The sequence below is a fragment of the Aspergillus melleus genome, assembly GCF_016097325.1.
Source record: "Aspergillus melleus strain CBS 546.65 chromosome Unknown contig3, whole genome shotgun sequence".
NCBI lineage: Eukaryota > Fungi > Ascomycota > Eurotiomycetes > Eurotiales > Aspergillaceae > Aspergillus > Aspergillus melleus.
This window is the reverse complement of record NW_025763372.1, coordinates 1,765,803-1,786,509: the sequence shown is the minus strand read 5'-3', so window position 1 is coordinate 1,786,509 and position 20,707 is coordinate 1,765,803. Positions and strand designations below refer to the sequence as shown.

General features: G+C 50.1%; 7 protein-coding genes and 2 non-coding genes across 9 annotated transcripts; 3 read left to right on the top strand and 6 right to left on the bottom strand.

Annotated features, from left to right (window-relative positions):
* Window positions 1–618: 618 nt before the first annotated feature.
* Window positions 619–690, bottom strand: LDX57_005648. Its single transcript has one exon. It is a non-coding gene; the product is annotated as a tRNA-Arg (tRNA).
* A 20-nt stretch (window positions 691–710) lies between these two features.
* LDX57_005647 (nitronate monooxygenase) lies at window positions 711–2,103 on the bottom strand (the record flags this gene model as incomplete). Its single annotated transcript, XM_046087334.1, has 6 exons — window positions 711–828; window positions 886–1,068; window positions 1,144–1,229; window positions 1,296–1,324; window positions 1,389–1,910; window positions 1,974–2,103. 6 exons carry the CDS (start codon window positions 2,101–2,103, stop codon window positions 711–713), a joined length of 1,068 nt encoding a protein of 355 aa, XP_045943301.1.
* Window positions 2,104–2,534: 431 nt separating this feature from the next.
* LDX57_005646 (NAD(P)-dependent alcohol dehydrogenase) lies at window positions 2,535–3,560 on the top strand (the record flags this gene model as incomplete). Its single annotated transcript, XM_046087333.1, has 1 exon — window positions 2,535–3,560. One exon carries the CDS (start codon window positions 2,535–2,537, stop codon window positions 3,558–3,560), a length of 1,026 nt encoding a protein of 341 aa, XP_045943300.1.
* Window positions 3,561–3,727: 167 nt separating this feature from the next.
* LDX57_005645 (putative zinc metallopeptidase) lies at window positions 3,728–5,069 on the bottom strand (the record flags this gene model as incomplete). The annotated part of the gene is made up of 2 exons (XM_046087332.1): window positions 3,728–4,989; window positions 5,057–5,069. 2 exons carry the CDS (start codon window positions 5,067–5,069, stop codon window positions 3,728–3,730), a joined length of 1,275 nt encoding a protein of 424 aa, XP_045943299.1.
* A 3,172-nt stretch (window positions 5,070–8,241) lies between these two features.
* On the bottom strand, window positions 8,242–8,658 carry LDX57_005644 (EthD domain-containing protein; the record flags this gene model as incomplete). Its single annotated transcript, XM_046087331.1, has 1 exon — window positions 8,242–8,658. One exon carries the CDS (start codon window positions 8,656–8,658, stop codon window positions 8,242–8,244), a length of 417 nt encoding a protein of 138 aa, XP_045943298.1.
* A 289-nt stretch (window positions 8,659–8,947) lies between these two features.
* Window positions 8,948–10,249, bottom strand: LDX57_005643 (uncharacterized protein). Its single transcript, XM_046087330.1, has one exon. It carries the CDS (start codon window positions 10,228–10,230, stop codon window positions 9,079–9,081), a length of 1,152 nt encoding a protein of 383 aa, XP_045943297.1. The 5' UTR covers window positions 10,231–10,249; the 3' UTR covers window positions 8,948–9,078.
* Window positions 10,250–13,376: 3,127 nt separating this feature from the next.
* LDX57_005642 lies at window positions 13,377–13,449 on the bottom strand. Its single transcript has one exon. It is a non-coding gene; the product is annotated as a tRNA-Lys (tRNA).
* A 2,101-nt stretch (window positions 13,450–15,550) lies between these two features.
* Window positions 15,551–16,174, top strand: LDX57_005641 (uncharacterized protein; the record flags this gene model as incomplete). Its single annotated transcript, XM_046087329.1, has 1 exon — window positions 15,551–16,174. One exon carries the CDS (start codon window positions 15,551–15,553, stop codon window positions 16,172–16,174), a length of 624 nt encoding a protein of 207 aa, XP_045943296.1.
* A 2,528-nt stretch (window positions 16,175–18,702) lies between these two features.
* Window positions 18,703–19,545, top strand: LDX57_005640 (uncharacterized protein; the record flags this gene model as incomplete). The annotated part of the gene is made up of 2 exons (XM_046087328.1): window positions 18,703–19,199; window positions 19,254–19,545. 2 exons carry the CDS (start codon window positions 18,703–18,705, stop codon window positions 19,543–19,545), a joined length of 789 nt encoding a protein of 262 aa, XP_045943295.1.
* Window positions 19,546–20,707: the final 1,162 nt, after the last annotated feature.

The window sequence follows — 20,707 nt, the reverse complement described above, 5'->3', positions numbered from 1 at the left end:
CTAGCACTACAGCGACCCATCCCTTGCTAATATAGAATGTAGAGGAAGAAAAGGGGGAGAGAAGCTGGGACCGGGGTGGAGGGGGAGAGGAGAGGAACAGGTAACAAACACGGGAGACACGAGGATACTTGGAGGCACAAAGGATGATTGCGTTAGACACGACAGGGGGTCATTGCGGTGACAGCGAAGACTTCGAGACTTTCGACGGGCGAGTGTTTTGGGGGGGGAACGGCGCCATGACGTCATGCAGTGCTGGACCTGCGATCGCTAACACTAACAGTCGGTCCACCGTCCCAGGGGCGACACCGCTAAAGATGGGCCCGGTGCACCCCTCGATCCGACGGAGTTACACATGGTCCTCGGATACTGGGAGCCACGTCGGCCAAGCTCATGTCGATCAATGGCTTTCTTTTGCAATCGGTAGCAGTTTGGCGATACGAGCACCAGGCCTCAGTTACCAAACATGTGTACGTCATTACATCCTCGCCCTTTTCAAAAAAAAAAAAATTTTTCAAAAAAATATAAAGATACTCGGTCTGTTTTCCCTCTTTCAAAGATTAACTATAGAATATGCAGATGCGTGCCGAAGAAGGAGTGGGGAAGAAAAAACAAAAAGATTGACCGACGCAGGGGTCGAACCTGCAATCTCTTGATTCGTAGTCAAGCGCCTTGCCATTGGGCCAGCCGGCCTTTCTTGATATTAGCGGGCGCTAATTTGCCCTCATAGACCGGTCCAGCCGCTGCAGGCAGTCGTTACACTGCGCCCGCGTGTCCGTGACGAGCGTCTCCGTTGACACTACCGAAGTCATTTGTCCAACACCAGCACCACTCGATCATCCGGTCAGCATTACAGATCGAGGATATAGAACATGCGGAGGTACTCACGCCCAGATCACCTTATGCAGATGGCCATCCGTCCCTGATAGAGTCTCCTTATACCGCGCGATGACTTCCTCTTCATCTGCGCCGGCCAGTGCTTGCTCGAAGGAATCGGTGGTCAGAGCTCGACCGTCATACTGACCGGGCCAGAAGCTCTTCATGCCGGTGACGACGTCATGAAGGGGTGATCTTGGTCGTTAGTCGAGTGTCTGGATTAATAGGTGCTTTTCCTTGTTTTTCCCGGAAGAGATATATATAACTCACTTGGCCGTTGCCGATGCACCGTTGTCCGCAGCCAGGAGACGAGCCTTGATCTCGTCCGACCACGGACATTCCTTCGTGCCCAAAAACTAGTATCATATCAGCAAAACATGCGTCATGTCTGAAACGAAGAGCTCTGGGGGAATAACACTCACCCGTGTCCCCATCACAACCCCATCCGCTCCTACACAACATCAGTGCCCATACCACAGTGATGTCGCTCACTCCACCCCATAACATGAACTTACCCAAAGCCAACGCAGCCGCTGCTCCTCTCCCATCCATAATGCCCCCCGCAGCAAGAACCGGCACCCGTCTGCCTGGAAACTCCGCGGCCAACATATCGCAAACCTCCGGCAAAACCGTCATCAGACCCGCGCCCTGTCGAAACTGATGCCCCCCTGCATCTGTGCCCTGGACCGCCAGAATATCGATCCCGTCATGCACGGCCTCGCGCGCAATAGAAACATTACCAACCTGAGCGATCACCTGGAGATCCCATCCCCGTCCGACGGCTTTTAGCCCCGAAATCAGCCTCTGGTGCTGGTCTCGACGCTCGTTGCCGAAGAGCCAGACCGCAGCAGGCTGGTATTCAGCGACGAGGGAGATAAAGTCGTCGGTCCAGGAATCGGCCTTCATGGTGAGGGCTCCAATCCCGACGGGTAGCGGAGTCTTCGCGAGGAACTGTTCTCGGATGAGATCAAGCTGGGCGCGGAACTGCTTGACGTCCTCGGAGTCCTTAGTGAAATTGGCTCCTCCGCTGATGAAGCCTGGTTTCCCTCGTTAGTTGGATATCAAGTCCATGGAAATGGGGGAAACGTGTCATGTCGTACCGAGACCTCCGGCCTGAGTTACGGCCACCGCTAAGGCAGCATTCGTGGCTCCGGCCATGGGGGCATTGCATATAAGAGGCGACGAGGTGCCTGGGAAGATCCGGGTCATAGATTCTGCTCTGGACGGCATGGCGAGGCGTGTGGGTTTGTTTGGGCGTTGTAAGATAGAGTAAAGAGGGGAAGATGAGAAGATAAGACAAAGAGAAAGATACGGGCTTATATACTTGGACCTCGGAAGGCCATTGGGGGTCATCGGGTCTTTATCGAGCGTTGAGCAGACCCATGTGGAGACTCTCCACTGGATCCTTCGTCTAGTCTGTATTTCATAGTCCGTGGTCTATACGCCTGACCGTGTCCATCTATTCACTGTTTATACTTCCCCAAAGCATACTTTGATCTCCCTTGCAATGATGTCATCGCATGTCAAATCCGTCCGCCCCACTTTGAATAAAATCAAATCGAATAAACATCTAAATTCCAGACCTCGCAACAATCCACTTGCTCTGAAGCCCAGAGTCCAAACACAATACTGAGCACTCAGTGCTGCCAAAATATTCCACAATGACCGACTCAACCCACCCCATCCCCTCCACCATGAAGGCCTGGATGTACCACAGCGCCGGCGTCGACTTCGAGAAGAAACTGACGCTGGAGACCGCAGCCCGCGCGCCTCCCAGTCTGCGACCGGACCAGCTCCTCATCCAGGTGCTCTCCGCTTCCATCAACCCGGCGGATTTCAAGGTCCCCGAAATGGGCCTCGTGTCCAAGGTCATCTTCTCGACGCCCGCCTCGCCAGGCATGGACTTCTGCGGCCGCGTCGTCGTCACGGGCCCTGCCGTGACGAAAGTCTCACCAGGCCAACTAGTCTACGGTACCACGGCGAAACCCGTCCCCTTTGGCTCGCTGGCCGAGTACATGGCCGTGGGCGAGCACAACGTCGCTGCGCTGCCGGACGGCGTGGACCCCGACCACGCGGCCACGCTGGGCGTCGCGGGCCTGACGGCCTACCAGGCGGTCGTACCGTACGTGACGAACGGCGACAAGGTCTTCATCAACGGCGGATCGGGCGGCTGCGGCATCTTCGCCATCCAGTTCGCGAAGCTGCTGGGCTGCCACGTGACAGTGACGTGCTCAGGTCGCAACGCCGACTTCTGTCGGGAGTTGGGCGCCGACGAGGTCATCGACTACACGACTGAGGATGTCCTGGCTGTGCTGAAGGCGAAGGGTCAGGTGTTTGCTCACGTTGTGGATCATATCGGTACGCCCGAGGCGCTGTATCGCGAATGCGACGCCTTCTTGTTGCCCGGAAAGGCCTTTGTCCAGGTTGGGGCGTCGTCGATGCTCATCTTTGTGAATCGCGTGGCGTGGCCGAGTTTCTTGGGTGGAGGCAAGAGAAAATACGTTATCCTTTTGTGCCGTATGCGACCGGATGAGCTGGCGCAGATTGGTGAATGGGTGCAGCAAGGGAAGGTGAAGGTGGTGGTGGACAGCACCTTTGAGTTCGGGGATGCGGTGCAGGCGTTTGAGAAGCTTCGTCTGGGCAGGACTAGGGGAAAGATTGTGGTTCATGTCTCTGAGAAGGCTTGAGTGGAGGGAGACTGGTTCTGGGATGCAACTTGTATAATATTGAGTAGGTAAGGTATTTAATAGCGTTCTGATCATCCAATGGGTTTCGTCATGAGGTTATTTACAGATCGACGTCGCCGGAAAACAGCACAAAAGTAGGAAACAACTTGTCCACAATGTGGCCACATTTAAGATGTCTGCTTGAGGAATGTCAGAGCGCCGACAGACATAGCATCTACGGCGACCTGCACAGTCGGCTGAATGACCGGCGCAAAGAAAGGCGAGTGGTTACTCGGCAGCTCGTGTACCGTTCCCTTGGCCACCGCGTCGTCCCACGTTTGGGGGTCGACGCCGCCGAACGTCCACATCACGTACGGCGCTCCCACCGTCGTGGCCAGAAGAGAAAAGTCCTCACTGGCCGCTGCGGGCTCGTCGTCGACCAAGTTGTCCTCGAAGTACGATTCAAAGGTCCCCCTCAAGGCCTTGACCATTTCGCCGTCATTGATCGTCGCGGGCGCGGAATGGGTGCATTTGATCAGCGGCTTCTGCACGGCGCCTCCGGCCTCGCATTCGGCCTCAATGATGCGTCTGATGGCCGCGTTCACCCGTTCCCGCACCTTCGGGTCGTAGGTTCGGACACCGATTTTCAGGTCCAGATGGCTGGGGATGATGTTCGGCGTGCTGCCAGCTTGGATACTACCGCAGCTCACCACGGCCAATTCCCCGGGAATCACCTCCCGACTTACGACAGTTTGCAGCCGAGTCACAATCGCCGCACCGATCACGATGGGATCGATACAGGTATGAGGGGCCGAGCCGTGGCCGCCACGTCCGTAGACACGGACGTCAAAAGCATCGGCCGCCGTCAATAACCGACCAGGCCGGACGGTGACCGTCCCTGCCCGCTGTCGCATGACATGCTGAGCCAGAACGACATCCGGTTTCGGAATTTTCTCATATAACCCATCGTCAAGCATAGCCTGCGCACCGGACAGTTGCTCCTCGGCCGGCTGGAAGATGCAAATCAAGGTGCCCGACCAATATTGGCGAGCCGCGTGCAGGAGCTCGGCAGAGGCCAAGAGACCCACGACGTGAAAATCATGCCCACAGGCGTGCATCACCGGTTGTGTCACTCCATCCTTGTCTTTGACGGTTTTGTGGCTCGCGTACGGCACTCCGGTCTTCTCGTGAAGGGGCAAGGCGTCCATGTCGGCGCGCAACAGGACGGTGGGACCGCTTCCGTTTCGGAGCACACTCGCGACGCCATATCCACCAATGTGAGTGTGCACCTCGAAGCCCAGTTTATTCAGGAATTTCGCGACGAGCTCGGATGTCTCTTTTTCCTGACCGGATAGCTCGGGGGAATTGTGTAATTTGCGATAGATATCCTCGAATATTCTCACATCCGGTCGGAATTTATCGAGGATGGACTTGAGGCTGTGATCGGTTGCTAGTCTGGTTCAGCAATGGACTTCGAATAAAGAGAGCAACGAAGGATGAATGCTTGCGCGGCTTACATTTGATCTGCATGGTGTTTGGCGGGGGGAGGAAATGAGGTCTGGTTGGGAGTAATACAGAGGAGAAGAGGGGACATTGGGAACGAAGAAATGCGGGGGGAAAGGGGAGGTCTTAAGTGAATCGGACAGAAACCGATCTAGTGCCAGAACTAAGAGAAAAAGCCAAGTGAAACTGTGAAACAGAGTTCGCGATGGGGGAGAAGGATCGAGCGGAATTGCCGACCGATAAGCTCGCTCTCGCCTAGCGGGCCTGAGGCGTTCGCCTTGGCTGCTCCGCTCTCGGCAAGGAGCGCCCCGCTTGTGGGCCTCAGGCCTGCTTTGGGAAGGTCCCGGCTGAGGCCGCGTCGGTCGGTTGGACTTCTCGCATTCTTTTGCCTCGATGACGACACAGCCTGGCCGTTATCATCAATCAACATGCTCTCTCATATGAGATGTCCAATGACGACAGCATAGAGGACTTATGCAGGACACCTGCAACCGGCCCACCAATTGGCAATCATCCTGAACCGGCAAAATGGCTGAGACCTATTGAATAGGGGGTTCTGCCCCTGGCAGATGCCAATTCGACCCTGGAGGGCCTCTCCTTAATTCAACATCAATCACTCTGTTCGGTCGACGTTGTCTGTTGTCGAGCTGTCCTACAATAACCGATGTTCAGTTCACGCCAGCTCGAAAGCTCTTCTTACCCAAATCGAGCATCAGCAATGCAATCTGGACAGAATATTACTACTGCACCTGGTCTACCATGAAAACGTAACTGGAAGTTAGTTATGAACCATATTTCAGTCGTTCTGAGCATTTTCAATTCACAGTGATGGCATCAAACCCGAGGATTTGTGTACTTTGTCCAAAGCAACTTCACCTACGACTGTCGCAAAATCCGTGAATCTTCCTGCCTTCAACCAGTCTGACCACCGTCACTGCAGATTGATAAGTCTTCCGCAACCCTGTTTCCCCGGTGGACATGCCCAGGGAGCTGTTTAATTCTTTCATGCCATATATTTGGAAGACTATGATCTATGCAGCAGAGTGTAAGAGAGTCTCAAGACTGAGATACTGAGGGTATGTCAATTGGCCATTGCATACTGAATACCGGCTTCAAGAACTTGGCCCAAATGAATTGAGGAGCATCTGCATTCTGAGTAGCGGCAGATCATGAGACTTAGCCTACAAAGTGCAATAAAAAATCCATGGGGCACTTAATGAGAAACAATTCTGTGGGAATACTTGTGCATGTACTAGAAAGAGATAAGCTCCAGAGAACAGGAGTCCTGTGAGCCATGAAGTTAAGTACTGAAGTCTTCTGTTGCAATTTGTATTGTCATACTCATTATTATCCCTGTCCACGACTTCTTCAAAAGATCATATGCAAGTTAATATCTTAGAAGCTTACAGAATCCAACCAAAGGAACCAAACATAGTACCCATCCATGGTCAAACAAAGAATACCTACCCAGATCAGCTAGCCTATGAAGTTATACGCCACCTCATCATCTACTACGCTAATGAATGCACAAAATATTTCCCAGGCCAGAGGAAATGACGTACAGTGAAGGTCCATAAGGGAGATTCCCAGGATCAGGCCTGAAGTCACCACCTGTAGTCAGAAGAAGGCTTTTGATTGGTATATCTTACTAGCGATCTTGGTATAGTGCCTCGCTGGTGAAACCTCTTGCTCAGGCATCGCACCACTCATATCGATTTTCACGTCTTCACGCCCACTTAACAACAACAACATTCACTGCTTCATTACCAGTCCCATGACGGAACTCTCCACGTCCCCCTTAGCGAAGTCACGAGGATGAAGCTGTGCATAAGTATACCCTCAAGGCCTTCTTTCCTTGTCCCTGCAACCACCAACCTTCTCTTCGTCTCTCTGCTCCCACTTTCCTCACCAACTCACACAATTCCACTTCCAAATCTTCTACAGACCCTCCTATCAACCGTAACCATGAAGTTCGATCTTCGTTTCATCTTCACTCTCCTCGTCGTGCTGGCCATCGCGGCAGCCGCGAGCCCCGTCGTCGCTGGTGATACCGATGCTGATCAACTTGAGGCGCGCGGCCGTCGTGACAAATGTGGCCAGCTCTGCTCCAACAGCAGTGATTGCAGTGGTAAATGCGGCTACTGTAACAAACACGGCCTTTGCAAGAGTCTGTCTGCCCTATTATCTCTGAACCTCTCTTTCTCTTCCCGTCTCTTCTTGTCATGTTTCCTCCCTGCTTTCTTCTTCGCTTCCTTCATTCCCCATAGCAGCAAGATACCCAAACAGAACAAGTCAATTCTCGAGAATATTATACCGATACATTGGACTGAAGCTGACATTGGCCACAGGAAAGAAGTAGCCCTCTTCTTGCGGGTGGCCTCTTCTGGTAAGAGCCGAGTCTTATGATTCGAAATGGTCAGTTCCTCCCTAACTCTCTATCAACATACTCCCTCTCCTTCTCGTTCTCTCCCCATCTCTCAAAACCCACCCAAGCTAACAGCGTCCCATCTACGCGTGCACACAAACAGACCGCCCTCGAATCTACTCTCCGTTTCGCACTTCTTCTCTTGGCCGACCTACTCGATTGGGTGTACGGCGACCCTCTTGACAGACTGGATGAATTTCCCGAGGAAGATTTCGACGCTTGGGATGAGATGCCTTGATGGTGATCTGTGATTTTTTGGGTCTGTTTGGATTGTTCTTTATCTAGGATTTTCGTCTAGTCAATTTATTCAAAGGGATTATTCTTTTTTTTTTTTTTTTAGATTGCTCTGTGTGTATGGGGGTTGTAGTTTGTTCTGTAGATGCGTTGCTTACTTGGTAGATAAGGTATAGGTACTTTTTCACGCTTTGCTTTCCCCCTCACACAGCTACTATGTTTGAGACTATGTACGCTTATACAAGAAGAGGGAGGCGAGATATATGGATATATTTGGGGAGATGAGTTGCGTGGAACAGGGAGGGCGATAGCGGGAAGGATCAAGGTTTTGATATCATTAGAAGTAAAAAGAAATAGTGAATAAATGCGACATTTGATTGTTGCTTTAAGCATCATGCTGGCTTGTGTTTCTCACAAACAAGAGGTGAAGGGTAGAGGAGACTGAACAGGAGCCCTCAGTCTCAATCTATGCTCTATTTAACATGAAGACGATTACCATCCCTCATCGGACCCCTCCTCCCCTTATAAAGCACGAGTCTATCAGTCATTCCTCGTCTCCCAAACCCCATCAAGCATGGCAACCACAACCGTAGACCTCTCCACAAACATCTCCTCATCCGCGGCAATTTCCTTAGCCACATCCGGCTCCTGCACCCTTGCCACAAACCGATCCAACGCAGCCTGGTCGACAAAAGTGAGTTCCGCCGTGACATCAAAGTCAAAGTCCGACTGCGCGCCCTTCAGCACGGTTGCTGGGGTGTTGGAGTTGCGGGAGGTGGCATCGTCAGGAGGAACGGAGACGGTCGTGCGAAGGAGATAGCTGCGTCGATGGCAGAGGGGGAAGGTGTCAGCGGCGAGGCGCTTGATCAGCTCGACGTGGGCTTCGTAGTGGGTTCTGAAGGCTTCAGGGGAGAGGTCGGGCTTGCGGCAGGCGGTTATGATGAGCCGGACGGACATTCTGGGAGCTGTAGGTGGAGGATGATTGATGGAAGTGGTTTGGAGATAGGGGTGGAAAGGGTTCTCAGTTCGATTTGTGTGAGAGACAAAGAAATGTCCTTCGGTCTCGTGACATAGGAGCCCTAGTTCCCTTGGCTTTACATTAATTGGATTGGAATTGGTACTAAAGTACTAATTGACTCCTTCTTCAATATTCCTGTTCAATAACCTAGTTAGAGAGTAGTAGAGACTTAATTAATTTTATCTTAAATAGGACTTCTAGGCGTTGATAGAATATTCGTAGTATTATTTATATTTAGCATGCTCCACAGACTGCGTAGTTGGAACTGTTTTATATACTGGAAGGTGGAGTCACCCTATCTCCCCGACATATCGAGACAATGTCATGGCAAGCGGCCGAAAAAAAAAGCAGCGAGATGGTCATGAGACATGGGGAAAGAAGGATGTCCACTGAACCCCGGAGTAGGCATTCCGTGGCAGCAACCTTAGGCTCATCAACGCCTCTACCAAAAAGTAACACCGTGCTAGTGTATATATAACCAGAATTGCAAAGAAGAAAGGAGCTGCAACGATATCCAACTCCCCTTCGCGGATGAGATATAGCCATTTACGTTGCGAGCGTACACCTCTCCACCAAAGGATCCACAAAAGTCCCCACAAAGGGACGGTAGTCAGGAACAAGGCCGAGCCACGCCAAAGCCAGGACTCCACAGGCGATGGGAAGAACGAAGACCACGCGGCCAGATGACTCCCACCATACAGGACGTTGAATATGACATGAATTCCTTTGGCTAGAGATGGTTCGTGGCCGATGTCAGTGCTCCAGCCACCCCATACGGAGCGAATGGCGAAATTCTCCGCACTGTTGCGAAGGAACTTTAGGTTGCTAGACGGAGCGTTTTCAAGGGCGGAACACCCACGGCTCTCGATGTAATGGAGACCTTGAATTGCGCTTTCTGCGAGGGCATGTAAGATTTCAATATCCTGACTTAGCTTGTCAGGTGCTGGTTCAAGCTGATAGTGCTGAAGTGTTTGACGAAGACCTCTAGAGATAGGGGCTTGTGGGGGAGAAGAGAAGGTAGATTCTCCCCGAGATGCCTGTATGACGCGGGTCTTCCAATACTGAATTCTTTCCTCTTCGTAACGAGACCACTGCTGACGATAAACGTCACGCGATATATCGTGAAAACTGAAAAGAGCCCCGATATTCTGCGCCTGCGGTCCTTTGACAACGACCGATTGCGTCAGATTGTACGGCTTATGGAACCAAATGATATAGACCAGAATTGTACAGCCCACATGGATAGCTGTATGAGTCTCGAGGGGCGTGACAGGTAGATTCTGGCCCAATCTACCAAAGACCTGCAGCGCAAACCATATAATCTGACCCACAACAATCGATTTCGCAAAGATATCCGCTTTACTTCTTTCCTCGATATCGCTTAGCGTGATAGTAGGTAGTTGACCGATTCTAGCAAGAATAGAGATTCCGTCCGCAGTAACAAGGCGACGGAGGGTGTGTTCCTCACCGCCGCGTGTTTGGTATCTTGTTTCCATTGCGAATCCCCCCATCACTCCAAAAAGGGCCTGGCTCAGTTCCCATCGAGGGTGTTGTGGGGTTTGTAAAGAAACAAGTTCCACGTCAGAATACGCGCCTAGGGGCGTATCGTCCTGATGAAAGGCGTCGTTGGCCGGGTAGGTGTTTTTCTTGAACAAGTTTCTAGTTTTGAGCTACACCGTTCGTAAGCCAAGTTGTATAAACCACAAAAGAAATGAGGGAATAGAAGAGAAAGGAAATCCACGGGGTAATTGTTCTTGACTTCGATCACCACGGCAACTGCTACTACCTTGGGCCCTGATACCTTGGACAAGTGTCCATGAGACCGATTGATGTCCTGGAGCAGAGACTGGGCAAGCCGTTTCTGACTCCAGGCTGCGGTAATGATAATCTCAGGAAATACAACAGCCAACGCCATAAGCCCTAGTCGATCCAAAAACACCGGCCAGAATCTGTATACAACGGGGATATTTGGATGAATGGCCGTCCAAACGCAGAGAGCCAGTGTGGAGAGGCATGACCACAGAATATCAATTGTGCCTCGAGTGTCCGGAGATGAGTGCCAACCCTCCTCATTCGACATAACTTGAGGAAAGTCGAATGTAGAAGATGGGATGGGGGAAAAGAGAATATTGTTTGCCATGCGCGTGTGGGGTTGCGAGGCTGGGAATGGATCTTTCCCTTCTTTGGTCTAACTGAGGAGGTCCGCCCAGGCGCGCTCAGCCTTGTCAGCCGCAGGTCACATGTAATCAATAACATGAGGAAGTCTCCCACCGACCGAACACACTCTTTCAAAAGCTTCCTTCGCAGATCCAATCATGCTGTATCGACCTACCACCCGGTGGACGTGGACCTTTTTCTTATCCCTTCTCTTGGAGGCCCTGATAGCTATACCTTTAGAGATGTAAGGCCACTCTATATCGGACTAAACAGGGCGGCGAGATCTGACAATCTTATCTAGAGCTCTTTTGATAGATTTCTTCACTTACTTAGAACCCAAGGCCATCCAGGTGACCGCGAGCCGTACTATTCCATCCTTCCTTAGCTTTATCATTCTAGGCTTTATGTATCAACTGGTCTTTGCATACGACACGCTTTCCCAGCAGAATACCATCCAACTATATGGGCTATGTGCTTACTCTATTGTGATATGTGTCTTTATTGGTCTCCAATTTGGCCTTGTTGAGGAGGCATTAGGGGTCCTCTCCGATAACAGTGCTATTGAAGATACGCGATTGCCGGTATATAAAGGCATGCTAATTACTATGATTGTGATATCAACCATATTCTGCTGCTGGCTTCTCTTTGTTGCATGGAAACTACACGAAGAGTTTGCCTGGGTAGTCTTTCAAAAAGTGGATGCTGATTTCACTATGCGAAGGCGATATTGGACCTTCCAAGTAGGTCCTACCTATTGATGGTGATATGTTTGATGTTTCTTAACGTGACCCCCTGGACAGGTTTTATTGTCAATTTTGAAGTTTGATGTGTTCTTTTTCCTTGGCTTCCTTGTGCAAGCGGTAATAGTTCAGACTGAGCTGAACGCACTTATCTGGAAAGTGCCACTCGCTCTTATTCCCATATCATGCGTGCTCCTTTTGGGTACGGCCTTCTCCGTGAGACATGAGAATACACCCTGGACCTTTACTATACTTGTGCGTTCTTTATGTTGTTATTTTCTCTTGACGCCTCATTGCACTGGCTAAAACCAAATCCACAGATATTTCACATGGCTCTGACGGGGCTATTTACCTGGGGATTTATATTGTTATATTCCGACGGCACGTATCTGAATTTCCTCACGGTCCGACCAATCCTGGCATCATTTGGATGTCTGACAATTTTTCTCTCACTTGCCACTACGATTATGATCTACATGTGTCTAAGAAACTTCGGCAAAGGCCTGAAGCCATATGTCTGCGGTGGGAGAGAAGCAAGGATCATGGGAGAAACCTTCGAATCTTCATTACGTCAGGAATACTCGCTTGTGTCGCAGGCATAACTATAGTACTGTACCTAGGTTAACAGGTTGCTTCAAGGGACCAGATCTAGCTATCTAATCAACTTAATATGCAACAGTTTATTATTCTTAAACGAAGAAATTCTATTGAAGAAGGCGACTAGCAAATTATGTATTTGGTAGGTACGTCATATCCTCCTAACTTTATTAAAAGACTTGCTATTTTAATATCTGGCCATAAAACTTAGCTTGGATATATTATTGGTTCATATCTATTAAAATAAGGCATAGAGGACCAGTGATAGGAAAGATACCAGCACCCTGACAGAGAAATGTTGCTGGTGAACAGCTTACTGTATAGTACGCTGACTGAATGACCTGTTAGTCATTCAGTGTGCCTTTTTGAACTTGTAGCGCAGCGGTAAAGTCAACGGACCGCTGTCTTACAGAAGAGAGCCAGCTATCTATACTAGTACACATGGACATAGGCAGCCATAATTAGGAGAAGCAGAAAAAGGAGGAGAGGATCTTTGCACATCGGAGAATTTGTCTTACGGTGGGATCAGAGTATCTGTGCTATGACTATTTAGTTTATTGATGACGCTATCTACTTTTTTGAGTGGACAAAACTAGATGATCGGTCAAAAACGCTAGAAGAGAAGATAGACACTGAGACAGATAGCTCTAGCACGATGTGACTTTACTGAGGCTACCTAACCTACCCTACTTGGGTCGCCCTACTCACCTTTCTGCTTAGTACCTGTCGAGTTATCTGCTGCGGGGGCTCAAGACATGCTCATGTCTACTCAGTGATTGAAAAATGGCGATGAGTGGCGGGAGTGCCCGAGGTGCAGTTTGTATATATATGTATGTGATAATGAAGATTCTCGTTGTTGTAGGTATGTGACCTGACCTGGTCCGGAAAAGCAGCAAGAGTAAGATTGTTGTTACCTGATTCCAATAAGAAACATAAAAACAACTCTCAGGCTTCTTGATTAAATTCCAAAATACTATAAAGTATTCATATGTCTCATCTATCATGTTTGCCAGATACGATATAGATCTAACACGTGACCGAACTGTAATGCGCATGTGGAGCGCCATGTGGAGTCGCCATGGCATCCGCGTCCCGATCCATGAAAATTTTCCACTCGCACCCAAAAGACAGCTCAATTCATCTAACCAAAAAGCAAAAAGTAAAGCCCAACGCGGGGCTCGAACCCGCAGCCTTGTGATTAAGAGTCACACGCTCTACCGATTGAGCTAGCCAGGCTGGCTTGTTGAAAGAAGCAACCTACATATGGTAGACAATCTACGTAAAAGGATCTTGTGCTGGCTGCCTACACTCGTACGATCGGCCTTACCAAGACGTCGCAATTGACCAGGATGGTGCTCCTTGAATAGCGCCGGTGGCGCGAACTGATTGCGAGGAAAGACGCGTCCGATGATCTCTTGACGTGATATTTCTAAGCAAGGCTGACTTTGACATCTGTCCTTTCCCAACAGAACAATGACCACCACCGGGAATCAACGGGCCAGAGGCGTCATCATGGTAGGCAGACAGGCAGCAGGTTTCTGAGCGTGCTGAAAGGGGAGTCAAGGCCTAGAGGGAGGTCAGTATGCAGTTACGCGCTCGCGTGGATGACCTTGTGACATTGATTAGTTGAACCGGTGAGAACTATAAAAAATTCCATGCAGCAAAACCAAGGACGACATTACACGCAGCTGCGGCCACTGTATATCCCGCGGGGCTGTGAGCTGTAGCCCTATACAGACTCGGATACTACCGCGCAAGAGGTCCGACCTCAATTCGATAGGTTATCGTGACTCTAAACGAAGTAGAGTCCATTGCGCGCGCCTTCCGGAACACGGAGTAGAGCGTCCAAAATAGCATGCAGGACAAGTTCGGATGATCAGTGGATCGTCGATAATGGTTCTCTGTATTGTATCAATACTCGGAAGATTGTTTAGGTCGGGTTCTGTGGATGTGCTCGGACCCTCGCGATGTCGGACTGTGGCTACGGCGCTTGACGGAACGGAGGGAAAGCCAGAAGAAGCAACCATAGCCAGTCGCGTCTGTGGCTGAGGCTGAGTCGTGCTGGGGATTGCGCGAGAGAGGGATGAGGCTGAGACGGTTCGACCCCTGGGGAGCTCACTAGGCCCCTTTTATGATCATGGCATTGGCGATCTCGGTGGACCGCTCGTATCAAACCACCGGGGATCCTTATTCTTAGAACAGAGACGTGACATCACTAAAATAGAATATCGATCAGAGAATAGCCGAAGCCAGGTTGCAGGAATCCTGTAGGTTACCAGCAGAATGGAACCAAACGACCGAACGTCTCAGGATATACCGGGGATGAAGAACGGCGGCTGTAGAGCAAATAAGCAGTCTAGCAGAGGCGGGCGGGTGCTGAGGCTCATGCTGCAGGAAGTTGTGAAGTTGAGATCACACCAGAGCCAACAGATTCTATGCAAAAAACATCGTCATGCATGACAGGCATCAGGACCCGGAAATGCAGCGAGGAGGAAGGGAATTGGAGGGGAAAGCGTCAGACGGAGGGAAAAGAAGAAGGCGGTGGTGGCAGTTGCACGAAGGAAAGTCGTCATAGGGATTGCGGCGCAGGGAGTCCAAGGAACACGAGGGTCAAGCCACAGTGTGTCTTGAAAAGCAATACGAACAGGCGAGTGACATATGAATTCCTACCAAAACCAGTGCACTAGACTGTCTAGAGAGGAGACTAGAGAGTAGTAGAGACTAGAGAGCGTCCCCGACGGCTCGAAAGGGTAAGCCCGATGGGGGGGACGGGGGCGGCGCTAAACCGGAAGGAGGGTGGAGAACAGCACTGCCTGCAAGTGCAGGCATCAGCCACAAGGCCCCAAGGCCAGTCATCTGTTTCCTTCTTATGACCCACGATCAATGCCGTCACCGTATTTTATTTCTATTTTTTTTGATTTCTGATTATTTTCTTGAAGCTGCCTGTATTTCCGCTAGTAAATGGCGCTAAATTTTAAACATGGGTGCCTTTCCTCCCAGGTGTTTACTCCTTCCTTTAGTATTTATACCTCCCCGGTCCCCCCTCTGCATATCCTCTTGATATCTTCATTCTCAACATTCTCACTCATCTACTGCTCCTGTGTGCTCTACACCTATAGGCCATATCAAGAAGACTTCACTCCTACCATCTATTACTGAATCTGGTCTGCTCATCTCAGACCCATCCTACTTGCCTGTGATCCCCCTCCAATCCGTCACAGTGTCGCCCTTCGACGCATCTCGCCTGTTTCGCCAACACGAAAGATCATCCATACGGGATTCTATATTCCCTCGCCTAGTTCCTCGCAGAAGATTATCGCTGCGTCGAACGCCCAGCATGCCCGCCCCGATCATCCAAAATATTTCGGAGCCCGTCGTGCCCGTGCGCGAGCTCGAGGCCGACGAGGAATACGTTATGACCAACTTCGAGCGTCACGCCGGCCACTGCTACCAATGCGCGGACCCTCTGCAGGTCCACCGGGAGGACCGCTCGCTCTGTGACCGTGGACACCAGTACGCACTGGACGTGGCCGACTACATCTACAGCAAGAATGGCAAGGCATACTCCGTTGTGGGCCGTGAAACCAACCAGCCCATCATGGTCAGGATCCCTCGCAACTCTGTTGCCGTGCGTGGACTCCTGCTTGCGATCGAAGATGGACTGCGCCTGCACCGCAGGGAGCGACAGCCGGTCCAGACGGCTGCCCCTGTCATCAGCTACGACCGGACCTACCTTGTACCACCCCGTCGCCGGATTACGCAACCGGCACCTCAGCAGCCGGCATACAATGAGATCATCGAGAGGGAACCACGGACCCCCAAGCGTCGTCGGGTCATCGTCTATCCCTCCCCGCGCAGCTCGCCCAGCCGGGGCTCGTTGTACGAGGCCGATGCGGCTGATCGTGTTGAACGTTTCAAAGAATCTTCGCGCATCTACCGACCGGCTGAATACCACCGCTGAATCCGACCAGGGCCATGCTTTCTTCATCAGCCTTACGTTTCGTATCACTTTTACGGTTTCAACCCACCACCACCGGCCCCCTCCCTCCGCCGTTCTGCTGGCAGATGCGATTTTAGACCCCAACGTCTTACATCTTGTGAAACACAAGCAGCTTCGCAACACAGCACAGAGCCCAGCGGGCTCTGGCCATGCGCCCATCTCCCTCTACTTTGGGAGTTAGGATGCTTATTTCTTTTCGCTCAGGCGCATTTGAATTTTGCCGTATTCAAGTGTTATTGAGTCCTTCCAGATGAAAGAGATTAATTTCTCTGCTCTCTATAACTGGCTATTTCCCATGTTTTGGATCTTGCCCGCTCTTGTTCCTTGTTTCTGAACCGCAGTCAACTGATGGCGAAACAAAATCAAATCCCAAACAAAATCAAAAAGACAAAATGCGACTGAAAAAAAATCGATTGGAGAATGCCAGAATGTCGTACATGATTTGCATTCGACCTGCAAGAAACGCAGTGACTCATTAGTCCGATTTCTCCGCACCATTCAGTGTCCAGGCCTTGATTATTGGAGGGTCGAGATGGAGGCTGCAACGAAACTCCTTTCCTTTGTTTAACTAGTTAGTTACGAGTGATGTATTTATGCGAGAATAATACGATGTCCCCACGATTTGACTTTCACATCTTTCGTAAGAACTGAATAAGTAGGTACTTTAGCTATCTGGCAGGTAGCGGCAGCCTAGCTAGGTGGCCCGCAAGAAGCCCTAACGGTAATAGAAAATCCTCCCACCACTTTAAGGAAAGAGAAAAAAGAAAAAAAAAAAAAGAAAAAGCAATAATAATACAGTGAGTAAATCTGTGAGTCATGCGAGGCCAGGTCATCCTCATTGGCCCGACTAGTCATGCATGTTGGATGGCTGCAGCTGGAGGGCAGATACAGTAGGTACCTATTACCTAGGTATTACCCGTCTGTAGGTGTACTGATCCTGGGTTACACAGTGTAAGTTGGCTGTGTGGATACTTTGGAGACAGTGAGTGTGCCCCGGTGGGGAGGATGATCTACGTATGTATGGAGCATTGACGTTTTTGGTCTTTCTTTTCTTTCTTCTTTCTTTATTACCTCCAGTTACTTTTTTAAACGAGGGGGTGGAGAAAAAGACACTTACAGTACCTACTCAGAAATATGTACATACATTTGAGAAGGGGTAAACAAAGAGAGAGCGGAACTATGAGCTGCTTTTAGCATATTAACCTACACAGTCATTCTCTGCTGTGTAGGTACCTATCATCTATTCCTCTTCTCCTTCTTTCTTTCTCCTTTTCTTTCTTCTTCGTGTTCCACCCCACCCCAGATCAATATTTACTTCCACCCTGCCTGCCTACTGTATGTGAACCACTCCATCTAGGCAGTCAGCACAATGCTTGTAACTCCACAATCACTCCGTAGTTTCAATTCCACGGAGCAATGAAAACATAAAATAGCCCTAACCATAGTACCATCAGCAATCAACAGCAGAAGCATCCAGGGGACAAATACACAAAGGTCCAAAAGGTCCAAGAATCCGTCGATTCCGTACTCTGGACATGAAGTCCGAACAGAAAGTAGGTCCCCGACCGAATCGCCCATTCTTTCGATTTTATGATGGATGTTCGACTGTTGGATCCCGGCATCTATGTGGTTTACCCTTGGAAAACAGGGCTGGTTACTTAGTGCTTAGATACGTAGTTCCGTGATAGGTAGGCCCCTGCATGCAGATCCAGGAGTCGTGTACGGTGCCAAGCTTCGGTATACTTCATCCCGAAGTTGTGAACAAATGAAGTTCAGACTCTGGTTTCCAGGGGCTTATGGCTTAAATGCAGCTATTTATTCCATATTTCGAGGACTATCTACCAAGTTCAAGAAGAAAAAGCCAAATTCTGGTCTATTTGTTTAATCACTGATATGCTCCAATCGGGCTTGCTATCCCATACAGAAACACCAAGCCCACGGGTGCAGTGAATATATTGATTCACTGTCTAGATAGCACCTCGCACAGTTGTCATTCTGGTATTCACTGCCCTGGGCTCTTGGAAAGAGTGATGATACCCTAAGGTGACTAGCGTGCCTGATATCGAGCAGTTCCTACATGTAGTCCCCTCCCAAGCACCAGCGAGCCAGAGCTAGAGCTCGCACTAACTAATGTCTTTGGTGGCTATCTTGTATTTTCTCAGTGGAAATGTGAAGACAAGCTTTTGAGAGACAAGGGTGGGTTGGTCACGGGCTTTGAAAACATGTTATGGGTCGCTTGCACATCTTGTTGTCACAGTGATTTGCACCTTTCTCTCACTTGCTTCCTACACACTAGCTCACAACTCTCGCAATTGTCGTGTCTTTTCTCCCAAACGTGCTTCAGATAATCATTAGAGCGATATCATCAGAGCTCGCGTGTTATTTTGGTAAAATCCACTCTTTCAGATGGTTCTCACACTCAAACACAGAGAATTTGTGATCGATCGCTAACGAGTGCTGAATCTCTAGCATCTGTCGAGCTCTTCTGGATGTCAGCCTACTTCCAGCCTGAGGAACTCCGCTTCGTCCTCGAACAGATGGCCAGGGACCCGTACACGGAGGAACTCAGGGGTAGAAGATTCCGTGAGACCTATTCCCCATTCAATCCCACTCACCATAACCACCGTGGCGGCGACTACGACGACGATGGCCGTGAGGTCAGGATGTCGGAAACTTCCGCGACTCCCCACTCTGCAAGAAAGCCTACTCCTCTACCAACTATGGCGTCTGGTCAGGAGCCGAATACTCCATACCCTCTGGGGGCGGGTGGTGCAGGAAAACACCGAGCTCTGGCAACCTACAACGTCGAACAGATTGGCCAGATCGGAATCTGTGAGCGTATGCGACACTGGCGTCGGTCGTCCTGCCACTGGCCTTTTCCGAATGCCCCTGTGGCAGAAGGCGTACGCTATGCGGCCAGCGTCGACCAGCTGGAAATCCTCACAGAGATCGCCACCTCTAACAGCGGTTCTATAAACGGAGATTGGTAAGTCAAATCCGAAGAATTGTCTGTGGAACAATACCTAACAATGGAGGACAGCATTTGTCCGAACGGTGATATCGAAATCCACGGCACTCGTGTCAGTCCCAATTCCCAGCAACCTACATTTAACCCTCCTGCAAAAAAGACCAAAGGAGGTACCAAGGGCGGTAAAATTCGGAAGCGCAAGGACAAGAACTTCACCTCTGGACCTCCTCTAAGGAATAGAGACGAACAGTCTCCTCCTGGACAATCAGACGAAGTCAGTCAACCGATCAATGCCAAGGACTCCTTTTTCAGCAAGAGACGTCGCAGCGCTCGCATCGCAGCTCTCACTAAAACCGGCAAATAGCCGGGCAACTGACAGTGAGTACTTGAAAGTCAATTCTAAAAGCTCCCTCGGTCTAAGATGAGATTAACATTGAGCAGACATACCGGTACTCCTACGTGGCAACCTAGGCTACGATCTTCAAGGGGTCGCACATGTCCTTTTTGGGTCTGCTTGAAGTGCTGATGCTCTGAATCATTGATATGGTGACTAATCCCCGCTTTCATCTCGATTCCTTTTCTTTTTTCTTTTCTTTTTATCTCTCTTTCTTTTTTGCGTGGTATGGGCAATCATAATACCTTGGGATTGACGATATTGGGTGGCATAATTGATGCATAGCGACGGTTGGAGTTTGGGATTTCTTTCTTTCTGTTTTGTATTCAATAAACGGCATGATGCCTCTCTTCTTCTCTGGTTTGTTCATTGGTTTCACATGGGAGAATGGCGACGGTAATGATTCGACTACAGCAGACATGTATCTATCCATCGGTCCGGTGCGTCGCTTCTATTGAATGAGAAGACCGTTCGTCTGTCTTTCATGAGTATAATTTTTCGCATCATGCCAGGATCAGTATTGACAGTCATACAAACCAAACATACTGCACTGCAATGAAGATCCCTGCTCTTGGCTTGCAGGTAAGACAGGATGAGAGAGTGAGTCAGCCCGACATGCAGATTCGAGTCCGTGCAGGGTGGAAATAAGACAGCGTGTCTGTGGAGGTTTCGTTTCTGTGGCTGGTGCCTTTTATCTTTTATCTTTTGTCTTTTTTTTGTTTTCTATTTTTCTTCTATTTTTTATTTTTGGCCGAAGACCAGTCAGGGTCGGCTGATGATCGCGAAACTAAAACCTTACCCTACAATGAAAAAGAACTTTTCACGACTCAGACGACCCCGCACGATGGGTGTGGATGGCAACAAACTCGGAGGGAGGGAAGGTTTGCCAATTCGCGAGAAGGTGGACTGGATGGGATAGATGAAAGAAGCCGGAAGGTGGAAAATGGAAAGTAAGAGAGAGGGAGAGAAAGCGAAGCCAAGAGAGAGACAATCGAAGCGGAGTCCGGCCATGTGACCTGGCGGTCCCCTAACGAACGCTCTCCAGGAGGTCATGAGACGCTTCCAACCGGCTCTCGATTATACCCCGGAATGCTATCATCGTCATACTCTACCCAGATGGCCTCGACGAACG

Bases quoted from the DNA above. Each gene is read 5' to 3' on its own strand.
- LDX57_005643 (XM_046087330.1), bottom strand. From the start codon at position 10,230: ATGGGGGGATTCGCAATGGAAACAAGATACCAAACACGCGGCGGTGAG.